At 38.8% G+C, this 20062-nt stretch overlaps 1 protein-coding gene across 26 annotated transcripts in view; it reads right to left on the bottom strand.

Moving 5' to 3' along the window:
* Positions 1-20062, bottom strand: part of SOX6 (SRY (sex determining region Y)-box 6) — a 722502-nt gene that overhangs the window by 81000 nt on the left and 621440 nt on the right. For 18 of the 26 annotated variants that reach the window (XM_010830548.1, XM_010830549.1, XM_010830541.1 and 15 more), the window contains 3 exons: positions 16883-17032; positions 10559-10784; positions 7433-7620 (listed from right to left, as the gene is read on the bottom strand). In XM_010830548.1, coding sequence (XP_010828850.1) covers positions 7433-7620; positions 10559-10784; positions 16883-17032 — 564 coding nt within the window. The remainder of the gene's footprint in view (positions 1-7432; positions 7621-10558; positions 10785-16882; positions 17033-20062) is intronic. The other 8 variants (XM_010830538.1, XM_010830558.1, XM_010830539.1 and 5 more) reach the window with 3 other exon arrangements.

The raw sequence follows: 20062 nt of genomic DNA, 5'->3' as shown, positions 1-20062 counted from the left end.
CTTCTGCTGGCAAGACATTCCTGATCCATGCACAGTAGCTATTTTGAAATGATGGAGCATGAAAGCTCCTAAGGTGCCGTCACAGTCTATTGTCCCTAAAATCTATATATTTAACAGACCCTAAATATCCTGTGACACAGTCAACCAGAACAACTCCATTGGTGCCGTTCTGGTTGATCAAGTTAACAGTGTTTCATTTCAAAGTGTCAATATAGGAGTTTACCCAGTAAAGTGAAATATATCATAGGTCAACATGTATTCATATGGACATATATGTAATTCTGTTTGTATTATAAGGGTTTCCCAGATGGCTCAGTGGTAAAGAATCTGCCTGCCAATGCAAGAGACATGCATTCAATCTCTGGGTCAGGAAGATCCCCTGGGGAAGGAAATGGCAACTCATGCCAGTATTTTGCCTGGAAAATTCCATGGACAGAGGAGCCTGGTGGTCTACAGTCCATGGGGTTGCAAAGAGTCAGACAGGACTGAGCAACTAACACTCACTTTCAGGACTTCCCTGGTGGCTCAGCAGTAAAAGAATCTGCCTCAATGCAGGAGACTGAGGTTCAATCTCTGGTTGGAAAGATGCCCTGGAGAAGGAAATGGCAACCCACTCCACTATTCTTTCCTGGGAAATCCGATAGACAGAGGACCCTGGTGGGCTACAGTCCATGTGGTCACAAAAGAGTCAGACATGACTTAGCGACTAAACAACAAAAACAACAAACCCCTGTGTCTGTGAAGTAAAAGTTCCCCTCAGTTATGAAATACACAAACCATGTTCTATATACATCTAATGTTAGTAAACATCACAAAAACAACTCTGCGAAGGAAACTGTGATGTACTGCCCAGATTCCCCTTCAGGACTGATTTGTTTCCTCACCTGTAGGGAATGTTTTGCTCACCCTCAGCTGTTGGCCCTCTTCAGCATCGCCTCAGCTAGAGTCACACCTCACCCAAGATTAAGTCCCTTTCCCAGGGCAGCCCTCATCTAATGACTGGTTCACACAAAGGTATGAAAGCTCACTCCTTCCATCCAACTTGAGACAATTCTGAATGGACATGGCAGCCTCAAAGCTTCATATGAGGTTGACTAAGGCCTTGGATGAGACTGCATCACAGTCCGATTCTGCTTTCATCCTTTCCCTTCCACAGGTGGCAATCAGAAAGAGGACCCCCTACCCCCATAAACCTGCTTGCTAATCTCTGTCTCAGGCTTCCCCGGTGGCTCATCAGTAAGGAATCCACCTGTGATGCAGAAGACGCAGGAGACCCGGGTTCAATCCCTGGGTGGGGAAGATCCCCTGGAGGAGGGCCTGGCAACCCACTCCAGTATTCTTGCCTGGAGAGTCCCCAAGGACAGAGAAGCCTGGCAGGTTCCAGCTATAGGGCTGCAAAGAGTCAGACACAACTGAAGTGACTGAGCATGTATCAGCACACACTCTTCGTCTCACAGTCTGCTTCTCAGGGAACTCAAATCTGTGACACACTCATTTTTAAACAATGTCCAGATACGAGTGTGATACTACTGCTACTGCTGCTAAGTCATTTCAGTCAAGTCCGACTCTGTGCGACCCCATAGACAGCAGCCCACCAGGCTCCCCCCGTCCCTGGGATTCTCCAGGCAAGAACACTGAAGTGGGTTGCCATTTCCTTCTCCAATGCATGAAAGTGAAAAGTGAAAGTGAAGTCGCTCAGTCATGTCCCGACTCGTAGCGACCCCATGGACTGCAGCCCACCAGGCTCCTCTGTCCATGGGATTTTCCAGGCAAGAGTACTGGAGTGGGGTGCCATTGCCTTCTCCATGAGTGTGATGAGGTATGCTTTATAAATTACAAGGTGTTGTGATAGAAATACTGAACAATTCTCTAAAACTGTACTATGGTTTACAAGAATAAAGTCATAAATCTAATTTATGAATCTTTACACTTAAGGAAATTGAGATAATTCCAAAGATGATGATTTTGAAGAGAGTTAAACTGACTTTGTCACAATCTATTTTACTAATCTTATTGTACATTATATATTTATCTTATTTGATCTCAGAAGAAAATATGATTCTCAGAAGAAAAAGTAGTGTTGTGTGAAACCTCATAAAATTAAGATGGATATTTTGATTATAAGAGAGCCAAATCTACCATCACAGGAGTCCTTTAATATCATTCTTAATTAACTCTTCTGCAGGTAATGAACCTAACAAGAATAGATACTGGGTCTAGAAACTAGTCAAAGCCTGTGCTTAGTTGCTCAGTCGTGTCCAACTCTTTGAGACCCCATGGACTGTAGCCTACCAGGCTCCTCTGTCGATGGGGATTCTCCAGGCAAGAATGCTGGAGTGGGTTGCCATACCCTCCTCCAGGGGATCTTCCCAACCCAGGGATTGAACCCAGGTCTCCTGCATTGTAGGCAGATTCTTTACCGTCTGAGCCACCAGGGAAGCCAGACAAAGCCTACAACAAATATACATTCAAAACAGTGACATTATTTGTGAGAGAGAGAATGTAAAGGAGAACCTGTGAACACAACAGCCTTGAATATAATGGACTTTTCCAGCAACCCGAATTCAACCCCTATAAGGTCATCTACTGAGACAACAACTCTCTTCAACTGAGAAACCAGGGTTTTCTGATTCTGTAGAAGCCATTTTGCCACTTATGTCCAGGAGCTCAATTACATTGTGTGACATATTTTAGGACAAGTTGAGATTTATTAATTTTCAATCTTAACCTAATCTCTTGTCTCTCACTGGTGGCTTCCAACACAAAATAAGGTGTTATTATTTCAGAGGCTCAGACTTCTTTCCTCTATATGAATTAAGAAAAGTCAGTGAGAAATACTTAAAATTAACCCAGAGTATTTGAAGTTAGTAGAGTCTTAAGCTTGAACTTGAATCGATGATATAAATTCAACAATATAGGGTCACTGTGTCAGACAAAGAGAGTCACTGCTGGAAGGAAGGGATGTCCAGTGCCAATTTACTATTTAGGTTTAGTGCAAACATTTCAGGATGTTGCTATTCTAAGCCTACTTAATGTGACAGAGGGGCTTCACTGAAAGGCAGAGTTGCTGTAACAATACTGAATTTATTTCTTATTTCCCCCACAACCTAAATGATGTACACACATCTGTTTTAAATATTCTCTATGTTAATATTCCAAACAAAAATTCTAGTTTTTCATTAGAAATATTTTTCAAAGAAATATCTTATTCATAACATTAATCAAAAGCAAATGATTCTCTATAATTTAAAAACAAATGTGATTATTGAAGGGGCTTCCCATGTGGCTCAGTAGCAAAAGAACCCACCTGCCAATGCAGGAGGCACAGGAGACACAGGTTCAATACCTGGGGCAGGAAGATCCCCTGGAGGGGGAAATGGTAACCCACTCCAGTATTTTTGCAGGGATAATCAATCCCACAGACAGAGGAAGGCTACAGTCCATGGGGTCACAAAGAGTGGGACATGACTGAGCTTGACTAAGCACACACATGTGATTATTTAAATAACTTGTTTTTTTGTGGAATAAAATTTCTGAAATGTATTAATTCTAAATATATTTATTTAGCCCAGTGATATTTCAACTAGGGGTAATTTTGTCCTCCCTACCCCAAAAGGGGACATTTAGCAATGTCTAGAGACATTTCTGGTCATCACAAAAGGAGGGGTGCTGCTGGCACCTAATGAGTAGAGGCCAGATTAGCCACCCATGACAAAGAGTTCTCCAGCCAAAAATGTCAATAATGCTGAGGCATCAGCATTATTATGACATTATGAAATTATGACATTATGAAACCATGATCTAACTTAATAAATCTGAAGTTTCCACAGCTTTGTGTATCAACTCAGTTAGAAAGGAGTTTAACTATGTAAGTTGGTCAATATGCCATCATCTGAAACATTTAACTCTGCTTTCTTCTGCTGACCCTTCCATCATTGTTATGAGGAACTCATATCTGTGGCAAAATAGCTCATTTGTTCTATATATTCAAAGATCACCCATAATGTAGCCTAAAAGGTATGGGAAACATAAGAAAGTACCCACTCTGTACCTGAGGCTTTGCTAGGTATATTCATATACATTTTATTCTATTGTAACCCAGATTACTACCCTCACATTACAGATGAAGAACTTTAGATCCAGAGAAGTTATTCAACTTACCAAATATCACATAGCTGGCAAGTGACAACTCAGGGCCTACCACTCCAAGTGAGAATATATACCTTTAAACTCATTAATACTTCCCACATATGCAAAGAAAACTTGTGAATCACCAATGGTAGTTAATGCGGTGAGAAGGGTAATTAGCTATTGACCATACCACTGTATTATTAGACATTTTAGTAACCATATATCACTTTCATTTGAAAACCAATACAGTTTAAAAGACTTAGATAAATCACCGACATCCTTCTCATACTAATTTTAGGATTCACCCTTGACAAAATTGTAAAGTAGGAGATGTTCTCTGCTGCATGTATCCATTCTCTTGCTTTTACCCCAATTTCTACTCAGTAGCCCTGTGTCTCCTGAGAAACATGTATGCAGGTCAAGAAGCAACAGTTAGAACCAGACATGTAATAACGGACTGGTTCAAAATTGGGAAAGGAGTATGACAAGGCTCCATATTGTCACACTGTTTATTTAACTTATATACAGAGTACATCATGTAAAATGCCAGGCTGGATGAATCACAAGCTGGAATCAAGATTGCTGGGAGAAATATCAATAGCCTCAGATAGGCAGATGATACCACTCTACTGCCAGAAAGTGAAGAGGAACTAAAGAGCCTCTTGATGAGGGTGAAAGAGAGTGAAAAAGCTGACTTAAAACAACATTCAGAAAGCTAAGATCATGGCATCTAGTCCCATCACTTCATGATAAATAAACGGGGAAAAAGTGGAAGCAGTGACAGATCTTATTTTCTTGGGCTCCAAAATTACTGTAGATGGTGACTGCAGCCATGAAATTAAAAGATGCTTGCTCCTTGGAAGAAAAGCTATGACAAACCTAGACAGTGTATTAAAGAGCAGAGGCAACACTCTGCTGACAAAGGTCCATATAGTCAAAGCTATGATTTTTCCAATAGTCATGTACAGATGTGACAGTTAGACCATGAAGAAGGCTAAGCACTGAAGAATTGATGCCTTCAAACTGTGGTGCTGGAGAAGACTCTTGAGAGTCCCCTGGACAGCAAGGAGTTCAAACCAGTCAATCCTAAAAGAGGGTTTCCCTTGTAGCTCAGTTGGTAAAGACTCTGCCTGCAATGCAGGAGACCTGAGTTCAATTCCTGGGTTGGGAAGATCCCCTAGAGAAGGAAATGGCAATCCACTCCAGTATTCTTGCCTAGAGAATCCCATAGACAGAGGAGCCTAGCAGGCCATAGTCCATGGGGTCGCAAGAGTCAGACATGACTTAGCGACTAAGCTATGACAAATCCTAAAGGAAATCAACCCTAAATTTTCATTGAAAGAACTGATGATAAAGCTGAAGCTCCAGTACTTTGGCCACCTGACGTAAAGGGCTGACTCAGCGGAAAAGACCCTGGTGCTGGGAAAGGTTGAGGGCAGGAGGAGAAGGGGGAGACAGAGGATGAGATTGTTGGATGGCATCATTAACACAACAGATATAATATAATGGATATGAATATAACCAGACATAGAATATAGAGCAAACATGGAGTTTGAGCAACATGGAGGTGGTGCAAACTCCAAAAAAAGTATGCTCAAACTCCAGGAGATAGTGAAGGAGAGGGAAGGCTGGCATGCTGCAGTCCATGGGTTCGCAAAGAGTTGGACACAACTTAGTGACAGAACAACAATCCCTATGCATAGCAGGTCCCAAGTGTATAAAAGCTTATGGCTTATCCAGCACCAAAAGGCCCACCATTCCCCCAGATAGTTTCTCTCCTACTTTATGTGACTGCTAAGTCACTTCAGTCGTGTCCGACTCTGTGTGACCCCATAGACGGCAGCCCACCAGGCTCCCCCATCCCTGGGATTCTCCAGGCAAGAACACTGGAGTGGGTTGCCATTTCCTTCCCCAATGCATGTAAGTGAAAAGTGAAAGTGAAGTCGCTCAGTCGTGTCCGACTCTTCGCGACCCCATGGACTGCAGCCTACCAGGCTCCTTCATCCATGGGATTTTCCAGGCAAGAGTACTGGAGTGGGTGCCATTGCCTTCTCCGACTTTATGTGAACTTCTTGCTAAAAGGATCAATCAAAGTAGGGGAGGGGGAGTTAATTCATTATTAATTTAATGTATTAAATTAATATATTTATGTAATCTATTTTTCTATCTGTAGGAAACTGGGTCTTTGCAGATATAATCAAGTTAAAGTCACACTGGATTAGGGTGGACCCTAAATTCAATAAGTGATGTTCTTCTTAAGAAGAGGAAGATTTGGAGACATGGGGACATACACAGAGGGAAGACAGCCATGTGAAGAGGGAGGCAGGAATTCTCATCAGATTCAGAGTGAAATACACATAGTCCTTCCAAGGCCTACAGGTCTACCACACTCTGCCCCAGGCAGAGACTTCTCTTTAGGTCTCACTGCTCTGCCTTTCCTCCAGTTGCTCTTGCTAAATTGGCCTCCTTGTTGCTGGTCCTACACTCTAAGGGCCTCTAAGCCTATTGTTCCCACTGCCTGGATGCTCTTCCTGTGGCCTGCACAGGGCTTCCTTCACTCTCTCTATTACACGACACCTCCTCAGAGTCCTTACCAGCCTACCTAAAGGAACAATCCTGTAACTCTGTATTTCCTTAACTTGCTTCTATTTCCCTCATGGCAATGATTCACCTCCTCCTGTTACCAACATTATTCATTATGTATTTGTTTATTTTCTTCTTCATCTGTGTTCCCCTATCAGAATGTAAGCTCTATGAGAACAGAGATTTTTGTCTCATTTGTTCACTGTTGTATCTCCAGTGCCTAGAACAGTGTCTATTACACACTAAGCACTTGATAAATAATCTGATGAATCAAAAAAATAAATGAATGCATTTTATAAGTTTCTCTGTTTTCTGTTTTGCTCAGGCTGACAGAAAACTTAGTAATAAATTCAATGATGAGTCATAATAATATATTAGCCTTCATTGAGTATATATGCTTTTATAAAATATTCTGGTAGTCTGTAACCTCATATACCCCCTTTATTATAAGATATTTCTAAACCTTTTGGAATAGGACAGAAAAACACCAATGGCAGGAGTTTGGGTGTTTCGTTGGGTACCTGAGAGGCAACCCACACTAAGAGGGAAAAGGTATATTTGTTAATCAGCAGCAATGCTTAAACATAATGCAAGACAGTCCTCAAGCTAGAAGCCTGAATCTTTGGCTGCAGGTTGATGCTTTGGAGCCTAGAAAGAGCCAGATAAAAATGAGTCAATGGGTCTAGCAGAGCCAGTGAAGGAGGGAAGCAAGTTTTACCTTTTCATTCCTACAGTTGTTCAGCCCCATATTATTCAGGGTGGACAGTTTCCCATCAACACCATGTGGCTGTTGCTGTTGCTGCTCCCGCTGGATCTGTTCTCGCATCTTCCGAGCTTCCTGAATAGCTTTCATCACTGTATCCTGATCCCCAAACAGGGCAGGAGAGTTGAGACTGGACAGGATATCTGCATACACAGGATGTATTATTAGAGGGTCGTAAGGTTAGGCACTTAAAAAATACTGCTACTGTCCACTCCCCTGTAGAACACCACATTCTCTGAGCAAGGAAGGGGCTCGTTCGCTGTTAAGAAAAATGCAATAGACCACAGAAATTCAGGGTAACTGAGTTGTGCTGGGTTTTTTGTTTTTAGTTCTTGGAGGATGCCCTAGCATTTCAGTTTATCTGGGCTCTGTTAACCCGCTTCCTCACAAGTGAAGGTTCCTAGATTCCTATATATGTACACACACACACACACCCCTTTTCTGGTTATATTTAACAATTAGTGGGAGAGTAGTTGGGATGAAAGTGGTAGGAAGGAGCACAGAGACATCTGTGCAGGCTGTCTATTATATTTAGTGTGCTAATGCAGGAAAGCTGTTTCTGACCCAGCCAAAAAAAAAAATCTGTGAGGCTATACACATCCTGTAGCGATATCTGTATCTGTGTGTTCACACGTCCACTGCAGGAGAGAGGGGGTGGGAAGGAATACACCACACTCTCTGTTCCCCAGTCACTGGCTGGTTAATGAAGCATTCCACTCATGCTGCCTCAGTTACTTACCAAGAGAATGACAACCCATTTCCTACCCACAACCTGAACACCCACTGCTCTCAGTTCCCTGTCTTCTTGACAGTGAGGCTGAATGTGTGGGAATGGAATTTATATAAGGATAAAGCTTAAAATAAAGTGAAAATATTTACTTTCATTATATTCCATGCAGCACAGAAGGACAAAATTTAAAATTAAACGAAATTTCCTCTATATCTTGCATTTTATTGTAGGTTAAAATTGATACTTTAGCTTTTCCAATTTTAGACAAAAAGAAGGCAACTGACTGACAGATTTCAGCTGCTGTGGTAAAGTTTAATGTGATGAGGTTGTGTGTTTCCTGGTATGAGCGTTTCATAGCACACATATGTGTGTGTGTGTGTATGTGTGTGTGTATCTGTGTATGTGCACACACCTCACAGAGACAGATGGGACGGAGGAAACCAGACCACGATCAAGCTGTCTATGCGTGTGCAGTACATGTGCTTATCACTCGAGTTTAGAAAATATTCCCAACGCTATCTATGGAAAAGTTTTAGAAAGTTAAACAGCCACTTTTTAGCCGATGGAAACCCTGTATCTTTAGTTCTGAAGCTTTTCTGATTAAAAAAGAAAATCCATCCAGTATTGTGTGAACAAGGGTGTTATTACTTCAGCTCATTTCTAGTTCACGATCTAAGGAATACACTCTGCTAAGATGTAAACTCCAAAAGAACAAGGGCCTGTGATACAGTCATTTTTGTCCCTCACTATGTTAAGTACAGAAAACAAATGCTTTCAAAATAAAATTTAGAAGTGGTTTATAGGAGGGCCTTTTCAAGATCAAGCCTATTATTTATCCTCATGTTGGCTTTTTTCCCCTCATCTCACAACTTTCAATAATCCCGTGATCATATTCACATGCTGGGAATGATTCATTTCTCTTTGCCACAGTGATCCCACTGACTTGGAATGAAAATCTCTGAGCCCCTAAAAGAGTGTCCTGACTCAAAAAGAGGATAGACTGCTGAGTAGATCCTAATGTCCCCAGTTTCAGTAAGGAAGATTTACATCTTATCATCAGAAGAGCCACTTAAGATTCAGCATTGTTCAGCAAATGTTCCAACTATGAGTTTTCAAAAGGAGCACTGAGTTATACGTGAGAAGACCTGGATTTTAGTTTTAACTCTGCTAATTAACAGCCACATGGCTGTGGGTGAGTCGCTTTATCTGTAAGACGACAGTTTATTATACAAGCATAACAATAACATACTACCTAACTCATAAGATGATAGTGAAAAATCAAATGAGATAAGATAGACAAAATGTTTGGTTAAACTGTAAATGGCTACACTTATACATTATTTATTGCTGTAAGCAATTCAGGCTATAGGATTAAAGAAAACATGGAAGGTAATACGGTAAAGAAATGCTGGTTCTAGTCCCAAATCCCTTTGAACTTCTGTGTCTTATTGGAAAATTAAGAAATTTATAGAGCATGGTAATAATAATGTTCATATTTATTTGGCTCTCTGCCACTGACAAGTACTTTCACAATTACTGTTTCATTCCACATGTATTTGTAAATGTGTTGGTATTTGGCTGTCTAGTCTTTTGGGTTGCATGCCTTCTGGGTTCCAGATATCATGTTAGAGACTTTATATATATATACATTTCTGTCTTAATTCTCATACCAACCTATAAGCTAGGAAATAATATTTCCTTTCCAGAGATTAGGAAACTCAGTTAAAAAAAATATTAAATAATTTTCACAGGGTCACACAGCTAGTAAGTAAAGGCTCTTTCTCAGTTCAAGGCTGCCTGATGCCAGATCCCATTTTTCCCCTATACTTCTCACACCAGGGTATGACATCCCTAGAGACAATTGGCAGTGTATCAGAGAATGTAAGAAGACAGAGGATCACTATGACATATCTTACTAGATATCCACTTTATTTTATATGATGTCACTGAAGTGTCATTCATATTTGCTTCAATGCAAAACTGATATAGGATAAGGTATAAAATTCACATTTTACAAAGAAAACAAAATTTCAAAAAATTTTAGACTTTTGGCAGGCAGCTTTCAGGCCAGTTTCCTTTAGGCCCTTGGAGAGTTCATGGTCACTCTTACTCTGCCTAGAGTCACTTCAGTGACAAAGCACTGACTCAACACAGAAATTTCTAAGTCTCTGATTGCTGGATCTACCTTTCCTGAAAGTTCTAGTCACCCAAGACGCCGCACTGGGTTATGTTTTAGTAGAAAAGAATTTACTTTTACGTTATTTACTTTCCGTATTTAAATTTTTCTTGGACTAAAGAATACTTTGGAAACAAGAATCAGTCATCATTAAACGCATTTTGCTTTCCTTTACCTAATTCATAAGTCTCTTCCTGGTGTTGACTTTTCCATTTACCTAAAGAGGATCCTCTTCCCAAACTTCCTCCAATGGGGCTGGGGATGCTGCTTTTGTTAGGCAGATTGACAGGGCTGGTTTTGCTGGCTGAGAAGAGGCTCTGGGTGGGAGATGTTGGGGACTTTACAGGCTCAACTGTCTTGGGTCGGGATGAGAGATTCAGCGGCTGTGCTGCTGCTTCATCCTACAAGAGTTTAACATAAATAATTATTTAAAAAAAAAAAAAGACAAATGAAGCACATTATCACTTAGTAAGCCACAGTTATTTTACACCTCAGAGACAATGCCACATTCTCCACAATAATAACAAAAGAAGCTAATTATCTACCTCCTTGAAGATTCATCGGAAGGAAACCTCATTAATTTCCCTGTGTTATGCTTCTATTTACATTAACTGTGTAGTTGGATCATTCTTTTTGCCAAATTAAAATCTGAATTAGCTCACATTACAGCTTAATTTCCTAATGTGTTTTCAGGGATCCAAATTAACCTAGGGCATTTACAAAGAATTATTTAAAATTTCAGCAGCTCTGTAGTGCTTTTGTGTTATTTTCTCTGAAAAGTTCCTGGAACTATAAATGGGCTCTGCCGCTAATTTTTTAATATATATTTTAAATCAAACAATTGCAAGTACTTTAAAAATGGAAACACTGTAAGCCTTCTTCTGCTCTCCTGGGCCTTTGCCCAGAGAGCCGCATGCCACAGCATGGCTTCTATGTGGCTTTCTGGGCGTGGGCACTCTTCATGGTCTATATTCTGGTCTCTATTCATGTTTAAAATTAATTTTTGTAAAGAGCAAACACACATTATAATTATGTTTTACATACCATGCTATATGCAATTTATTTTTCACGTCTGAAGTGATGTCTCTTTATATTCTTTGCTGCATATATTTACAGAATGTCTATTTTAAGATGCCTGTTCTTCTATACTGAGCACAGTATTCAAATATCTGGCTTCTAACGCTGGTTTTACCAGGAACTTGAAAGCTAAGCTCCTTACCTTTATTTTTTTGTTTCATTTATTCTGCCATGTAACACCCTTAACAACACTTCTTTCATTCTAGAAGTTTAATTGTAATATGAACATACTCATTTAAATGCTAGGTTTTTAAGATCTGCAGTATTGTGTTTAAAACAAAATTTCCAGCAAATGTTAACTCCTCTTTTGCTTCTGAGAAGGCACAGAGAACTTGCGTTTCACATCATTGTTTAGAACACACTGAACTTTTTCCCTATGGCAAACATGTCACTTCTCTGGGACTCAATTTCTTCATCTATAGAAAAGAGGGTCTGATTCTAGCTGATCTCTAAGGTCTCTTCCAGCACTAAGGGTCATTGTTTAAGTGGGAAGAAAAAGGGATGCCAGAAAATAGTAATCAGGAGGGAGGATTAGAAAGAGAAAATGTAAATAACATGCACAAAAGAGCCATTATGACTAAACATTGTGCTAGATATTTTCAAGTATATTAGCTCATTTAACTACCAATAACTATGAGACTGGGGAGTAGTATTCTACATTTACAAAGAAAGAAGCAAAGTGATAAAATGACCATCCAAAGCCATACAGGGAAGGACAGAATTTGAATTATAGTTTATTAGGCTCCAAATCCCAGGCACTTTTTTTCTTTGCTGAATTATCAGATAAAATAAGTAATTTGATAGTGTCATGATACCCTAGCTTTATTTTGTTGTTTTGCTTGTTTGTCTTGGTAGGAAATAAGTAATCTGGCACATCTATGGTGCAATGTACTTTTATCTCTAGATATACGATATGGAGAAGGAAATGGCAACCCACTCCAGTGTTCTTGCCTGGAGAATCCCAGGGACGGGGGAGCCTGGTGGGCTGCCGTCTCTGGGGTCACAGAGTCGGACACGACTGAAGCGACTTAGCAGCAGCAGATATACGATAGGTCCTCAGGAAACATAGTCGCATCCCTCACAAACAGTACTTAATTAAAATTTACTTGCCTTTGCTCTGAATTCAAAGGATATTTAGACTAGTTAGTTACTTTACTCACTTCTCAATAACGGTGATTTCTACGTTAGGTATGTAGTTAGTTTTCTCCACATTTCTTTTACTTCACCAAGTTTCTTATGATCCCTTAGTTCAGCGTCTTCAAATTTAGAAAAATTTCAGCCATTACTCTTTAAAATATATTTTCTGTCCCTTCCTTCTCTTTCTGGGGCTCTATTTGTATATATTAGGCCATTTGATGTTCTACAGCACTGATAGTCTTTTTTTCTATGTTTCATTGTCATGTCATCAAGCTCACTAGTTTTTCTTCTGTAATATCTAATCTGTTGCTATTCCAAATCAATACCAATCCAGTGTACTTTTCGTCTCAAACACTGTATTTTTCATCTTCAAGCATTCAATATGAATTTTCCATGCCCTGCCTTATAATGTTCATGTTTCTTGAATATGTGGAGTTTATAATATCTAGTTTTATAATTCATTTTTGAATATAGGCAAACTTCAGAGACATTATGGGTTTGGTTTCACACCACTGCAATAAGTCAAATAACCCAATAAAGCAAATCACATGAATTTTTGGTTTCCCAGTGCATATAAAAGTTATGTTTATACAATACAGTAGTCTGTTGAATGTGCAACAGCATTATATCTAAAAAACAATGTATACACCTTAATTAAAAATAATTTATTGCTAAAAAAATTGCTAACCATCATCTGACTATGCAGGATTTCCACAAGCCTTCAATTTGTAAAAAGTACAATAGCTGTGAAGGACAATAAAGTGAAGCTCAATTAAAAAGTATGGCTGTATATTCTAATTTATTATTTAGTCTTACAATTCAATAATTTCCATTTCTACCAACAATGCCACTGAGCATGGGAAGCACTGATTAACTCCCAATCAAGTCAATTCTTTTCCACCATGGCAGGCCTGCTGTTCATCCTCACAGCTTGTCCTGCCCCAACAGACACTTTGTGGGTGAAGAGAAGCAGATATGCTTACTTCTTCACTTGGTCTAGTTGAAAGTCTCTTTTAAGAGCTGTTTTTATTGTCTTATCTAGTAATTTTATCACCTGTGTTATTTTGAGGTTTATCTCTAGTGATCTATTTATTCTCTTCATTATTTTTCATATTTTCTTGCAAGCCTGATAATTATTGAATAGATGCTCCACATTGAGATTTTTACAGTGTTGGATTTCAGTTTGTATGTTACCTTAAATATTTGTGGACTTTGTTCTAAGACATGGAGAGCCTTACCAGGCTTGCTTTTAAACTGAGTTAGGCAGGTATAGAGATAATTTGGCCCTACTAGTGAAGTCCATGGGGTTGCTAAGAGTTGGACACAACTGAGCGACTTCACTTTGACTTTTCACTTTCATGCACTGGAGAAGGAAAATGCAACCTACTCCAGTGTTCTTGCGTGGAGAATCCCAGGGACAGGGGAGCTTGGTGGGCTGCTGTCTATGGGGTCGCACAGAGTCGGACACGGCTGAAGTGACTTAGCAGCAGCAGCAGCAGTGAAGTAACACCCTGCTAGGGACTCTACTTGGTACCCATGTGTCAAGAGATCATTCCAATCTGGCCAACGGGAATACAAATCATCCTCAGTTCTTCATGAACCTCGTAGTGGTTTTGCCTGCTACATCTTGCTTTCCCCCTGGCCTCAGATAGTTTCCTCACATGTATAAGCTGCTCAATACTCAGCTAAATACAGAGAAACCTTCTGCGGATCTCCTGTGCTCTCTCTCTATACAGTTCTCTCCTCCGGCACTCTACCTCACAAATTCTATGTACCTTGGCATCTTGAAACTCTGAAGTCTTGTCTCTCTACTTAGGAAGCCTGCCAAGCAGCATGTGGGGAACCCCCACATACACCCCACACTATTGCCTGGAAGCTTTTCAAGACAGTAAGCTGGATCAGCTGTGGTGCCTGCCTCTCTTGTTTCGCTTCTATCAGAGGTCACTTTCCTGTATTCCTACTGGAAATGTCTGAAACCACTGTTTTATATTTTGTCTTGAGTTTTACTTCTTTAAATTTGGAGAGCAAATAGAATCCCTGTTCCTCCATAATGGTTTAAAATGGAAAACTTCTTGGTTTCTTTTAGAACCTCTCAGGGTATACAACCAGATATTTCAATCACAATAACTATTACCACTTACCAGCATCTTTATTATCATCAGATTCCTATCATCAACATCATTGCTATACTAACATTTATTAAATATTTACTATATGCTAGAGGATGTATTATCTCACTGAAGACCCATAATAATATTAACCTTCAAATTGCAGAGGCAAAAACTAACATTAAAAGAAGTTAAGTAACTTGCCCAAGGTGACACATCTAGTAAAAGTCATAGAACTGACATTTGAACAGAAACAACCTAACTACTGATGTTGACAACTGTAGCAAATAAAAATTCTTCGGGGGGGAAAAAGGAACAGAAGACCATCTATTTTTATTTTTATTACCTTCAGCTAACAATGCCCTAGGTTACATAGTCATATTATATACAGAGGGAAAGAATGACTATAGAAAGAAACATGAGATATTTTAGTGACCCTAATTCTTTCAATTAGCAAAACATAAGATTATTTTTAGAACTTCTACAATAATAGGTTGGAGCTATTTTAAAAATTTAAAACATTTGCTTTATGTCTTAGTCTATATAGTTTTACTCACACATACAATAAACAATCTAATAAGTATGATAAATGTTTCCTTTGTTATTAACATAAAGTAGAGTCAAGTTAAATTATACAGAGAGCTCCCTAAGAATTTGTATGTGGTCAAGTGAGTAATAAAATTCAGTTGGCCCACAAAGCTGGAATGGTAAAAGCAGATATAAACTTGAGTCTAACCAGGGAACATTTTACTCATCCAGTAAAGGCTTGGTTTGGTGCAATTCCATTTGGCCAACTCACTTACAAAATGACTTTTTCATGTTAAAATATTTAATACTCAATACCTCAAGTCACTGATGTTTGATATGCTTATACTCCAACAACTATAGTTAAACAAAGTGCTTTGGTTTGAATTGTAGTGTTCTCTTACTCACAAAAAGAAAGTCCTGGAATACAAAATAGTCTGTTTCCATAAGTTAATGCTATCTTATTAAATGTAAAGCCCCTATTGTCATATCTCAATATTTCTAACCACAAAGCATAAATGTTCATTTACTTTTTTGGAGACTGTAAAGGCATGGGGGACATTAAATTAATTCCTTTGGACAGGCACAGGCAGAACTATCCCTCCTAATTATGTTTACTTTTTTTTTAATCTTTGGTATTTGGGATCCATATTTTTAATGGCTTTCCTGAAATCTCGAAATTCCTATCTACATGTTTTAGAAAATAAAACAATTTCAGTAATTTTGTGGACTTCAATGCTGTTTCATTGGCCTTAGGTATTTCCCATGTAATGAAGTAATAATGGCAAAATTTCTCCAAAGGCAGTACTTTGGACACATACAATAATACATCTGTGCTTAGTTTATCCTTCAAAGTAAGTAAGTCAACGATATAAAAGAATTGTTTCTTTGAACTTTCTGAATTTTTAAATTCAATATAGGAAGCAAAAACAATCATAAAAACCTATAAGTACCAGCTGCAGCACAAAGTTAGACTGGATCATCAGTTCCCCTCTGTCACCAAGTACTTCCTGGCTACTCCATTTTAAGACACTGAAAATCAGTGAGGAAAGGATCTATTAATGTTTCAGTCATAACTTGGGCGATCCTATTTATCCTATCACAACTATACATGGCATTGAAGCATAATTAGATTATGACACCATTCATTCCTCAAAGCCCACATTTATAACTATTGTTTGAGGGAGAGAGACCTTTACCATCAAACCATATAAAGGTCCAGCATCGGGTTCTCTTTTTTTCTTGTCAATCTAAAGTTTTGAGATCCTCCTCCTCTAGCACTATCAGTTGGCTCCCCACCTGTTTAAAGTTAGAGAGAAGTGTCACAAGACTATGACAAAGACTGGTAATAAAACCATGGCCATACATGCCAATGAACATTAAAAAATAAAAGCCAGAATCCAAAGGGGAAAAACTGTTGAGAAGTAAGTTTGCAGATTCAGGTAAAGATCTCACAATATGGCACTATTGTTATCAAAAGGGAAACACCTGTTTCTCAGTGCTCAATCATGAAATTTACCATAAAGAGGAACATTTTGGGGTTCCTTTATGTTGCTTTGCTTCCTGCTGTTTATGCCCAGCACAGCCTGGTTCACTACCTTCCTTGTGAAGCTATTTTCCAAACTGTTTCCATAATCCTGCAAAGCAAATACCTTAACTTGAGTTACAGGGCTGGTCCCTCTCTTTTCATTTTTTATCCCAGTAGGTGAGACTGCCCCTGCTGCGTTTGGTGGCTGTGGAGTTGATGGCATCTTTGCTCCAGGTGACACCTGCATGCTGGCCAGCTGAGCGGCATAGAGCTGCTGCAAAACAGGGAAGACAAAAATCATCTCTTTAAATGCAGCTGAAACAGAGCTTCTGAAAAAACTTACCGTATTGTTAGATAACTATTTCTCTGAATGCTTTGAAATTTCTCTTTCACTATTTTTAAAGAAGAATATAAAAAAGAATAAATAGTATAACAGAAAGAAAGAGCAGTGCTATGGGAGCCATTATTCTGTTCCTGGTCCTTCTAAAAATAAGTTTAGGACCCTAAACAAAGGATTGACTTGCTCTGGAACTCAGTTTCTTCAATCATACAGAAAGGAATTTGACTAATTCCTTTGATCTCAAATATTCGTTCGAGTACTTAAAATCGTTATAAGGTGCACTAAATGTTGTTATGTCCATTCATGTAATTTTAATATTCATGAACTAAGAAACTGATCTAAACTTTTCTAGGCACTTCTGGAAGAACATCATTCTAATTCAGCACTGACTAAACTTTTCTAGGGATGCTGACCCCTCTGGGTGTTCAGAGTGCTGCCCTCAAGATCCCTAAGGCCCAGTATCAGTCCCTCCTTCCTCTATGCTGCATATAGCATAATCCTAAAGAGAATATAGCCAGATTTGTGGAGGAAAAAAGTCAAGCTTCTTTTTCCTAGCACAGGATGTGAAATCCTTAACTGTCGATTTATTAGCTTTGGGGTGCAACTGGTGATAAATAAATGTGTTAATCTGTTATGGTTAACCAGAATTCAGATACCTCAATTTTAACATAATTTAATGCTTGAAAATGCCATTCAAATATTTTCTTTTCTTCTTATCATCAAGATTAAGCCATTACCTTGATAGTCATATTTTTATCATAATAAATAAAAAGCTTCCTAGTTCATCAACCACAGAGAAAACAGCTCAAACTTTGCCATATTAGTAGAGGAGAAAAAACAGGTGGTTTGTATGTAATTTCTAGCATTACTATCATTCAGATGGACAAATAAAAAAAAATTACAGTAATCAAAAACAGACCTTTCAGCACATGTAATTAAATGAAAGCTTAATAAAGAATAATTTGCAAGAGCCAGATGTGCTTATGTCATGATTGTTGCTTTCTTTGGAACAATTTCTCTAATATAACAAGCCTCTAAAGAAATTAAAGTTTCATAATTCTGTATGTGCAATGACTCAGTGGCAAGAAAAATTCACAAGTAATAGCCAGTCAAACTGCTAGAACTTCAGGGAGAAAAAGGACTGTCTTGTTTCCTTTTTACTCTGTTACACTCTTTTCTTTTAAAATTCAGCCAGGTGTCTTCAAAAGGGGCAGGGATGGGGGTGGGATGGAGTTGGTGCTAAGCCAGTGAGGGAACATTACATATTGAATGGAGTGGAGATGGTTGAGAGTTGGAAAAGTAATGACTATATGGCGATAAATGGTGGCTAGTATCATCACCAATATGCCTTACTATTGAGTATTAAAGAGTCAAGAAATCTTAGACAGGTAAGAGTCCTTAGAAATCATTTATGTCTTCATTTTAGCTCCTGATTCACAAGATGAGAAGAAAGTCAATTTTACTCAATCACAAGTCCTTCAGGAAACTTTAACCAGTGAAGAAAAGCTGAAAAACAGATTGTTGGACACAAATCTATTTTTTTTAAAGTTGATTAAATTCAGAAATCCTTCAAAATAATTGAACATTATAGTTGCTTTTTAGAAATAGAATAGTGTTAATTGCTTCCTCTAAAGTTTTGACAATCATTTATTTTATATTTCTTTATTAGGATTGTACTTAAGAAAGACAAGATTCCTTAAGAATTGTGATTTCTTGGAGTTCCTTGGGTGTTGTGGTTACTGATACATTAGATGCAGGAAGAAGTATGGCCATAGTTTATAAAACTTACAGAGCTGGGTAAACTGGACAGTAAGATATTAGATAAGATTTAGTAGAAAGAGCCTTGCAATAGAAATCAGAAATTAAAGTTCACTGTAAAGATAGAAAGTGCTCATGAAAGTAAACATTTTCACATTCTAACAAAATATTTTAGATATAAGTATAGAGCTTTTCAGATTGAGGACTTTAGATCTGTCTTGGATAAAAGAATGCCATTCATTAACAGGCATAGGTTTACGGAATAATTTTACAAATAGCTCACCTTCTAAGCAAACATTAATTGAATATATTCTATATGTTAGGCTTTGTATTAGGAGCTGTAAAAGTAGTTCAGTCATGTCTGACTCTTTGTGGCCCTATGGACTATACAGTCCATGGAATTCTCTAGGCTAGAATCCTGGAGTGGGTAGCCTTTCTCTTCTCCAGGGGATCTTCCCAACCCAAGGATCAAACTCAGGTTTCCTGCATTGCAGGCAGATTCTTTACCAACTGAGTTATCAGGGACGCCCAGGCTGGAGAAAGGAAGATCCACTGGAGAAGGGAAAAAGCTACCCACTCCAGGATTCTGGCCTGGAGAACTAGTCCATGCAGTTGCAGAGTCAGACAGGACTGAGTGACTTTCACTTTCATTAGGAGATGAGGAGGCTTCAAACTCTTGGAACAAGCTTATGGTTCTGGAGAGGATGTAAGATAAAGATCCTCAGCATCTGATTTGTACCTTTCCTGCAAAGCTTATCACTTTTTAAAAACCTTGTGTATAGATATGCACTGGTTTCCCTGGTGGCTCAGTGGTAAAGAACTCACCTGCCAATGCAGGAGAAGCGGGTTTGATCCCTGGATTGGGAAGATCACTTGGAGAAGGAAATGGCAACCCATTCCACTATTCTTGCCTGGGAAATCCCATGGACGGAGGGGCCTGATGGGCTACAGTCCATGGGGTTACAAAAGAGTTGGCACAACTTTAGTGACTGAACAGCATAGCTATACACATGTCTTACCATTTTTGATAAACTATAAGCTTATTGAAGTCATGACCAAACTAATTACTTTTGAATGCCTAGTATCAAGAATAGTGCCTTGCAAATAAAAGATAATCAATCAATATTTTCTGAATTAATGTCCCATATAAAGTCACTGGGTGTTAGGGAGGAGAGATATTCTCTCTATAGATAAGGCAACAGCAGT

Source organism: Bison bison, unplaced genomic scaffold, assembly GCF_000754665.1.
Source record: "Bison bison bison isolate TAMUID 2011002044 unplaced genomic scaffold, Bison_UMD1.0 scf7180017864518, whole genome shotgun sequence".
In the NCBI taxonomy this organism is placed as follows: domain Eukaryota; kingdom Metazoa; phylum Chordata; class Mammalia; order Artiodactyla; family Bovidae; genus Bison; species Bison bison.
Note: the sequence above shows the minus strand (reverse complement) of the source record. Positions and strands in the feature narration are given on the sequence as shown.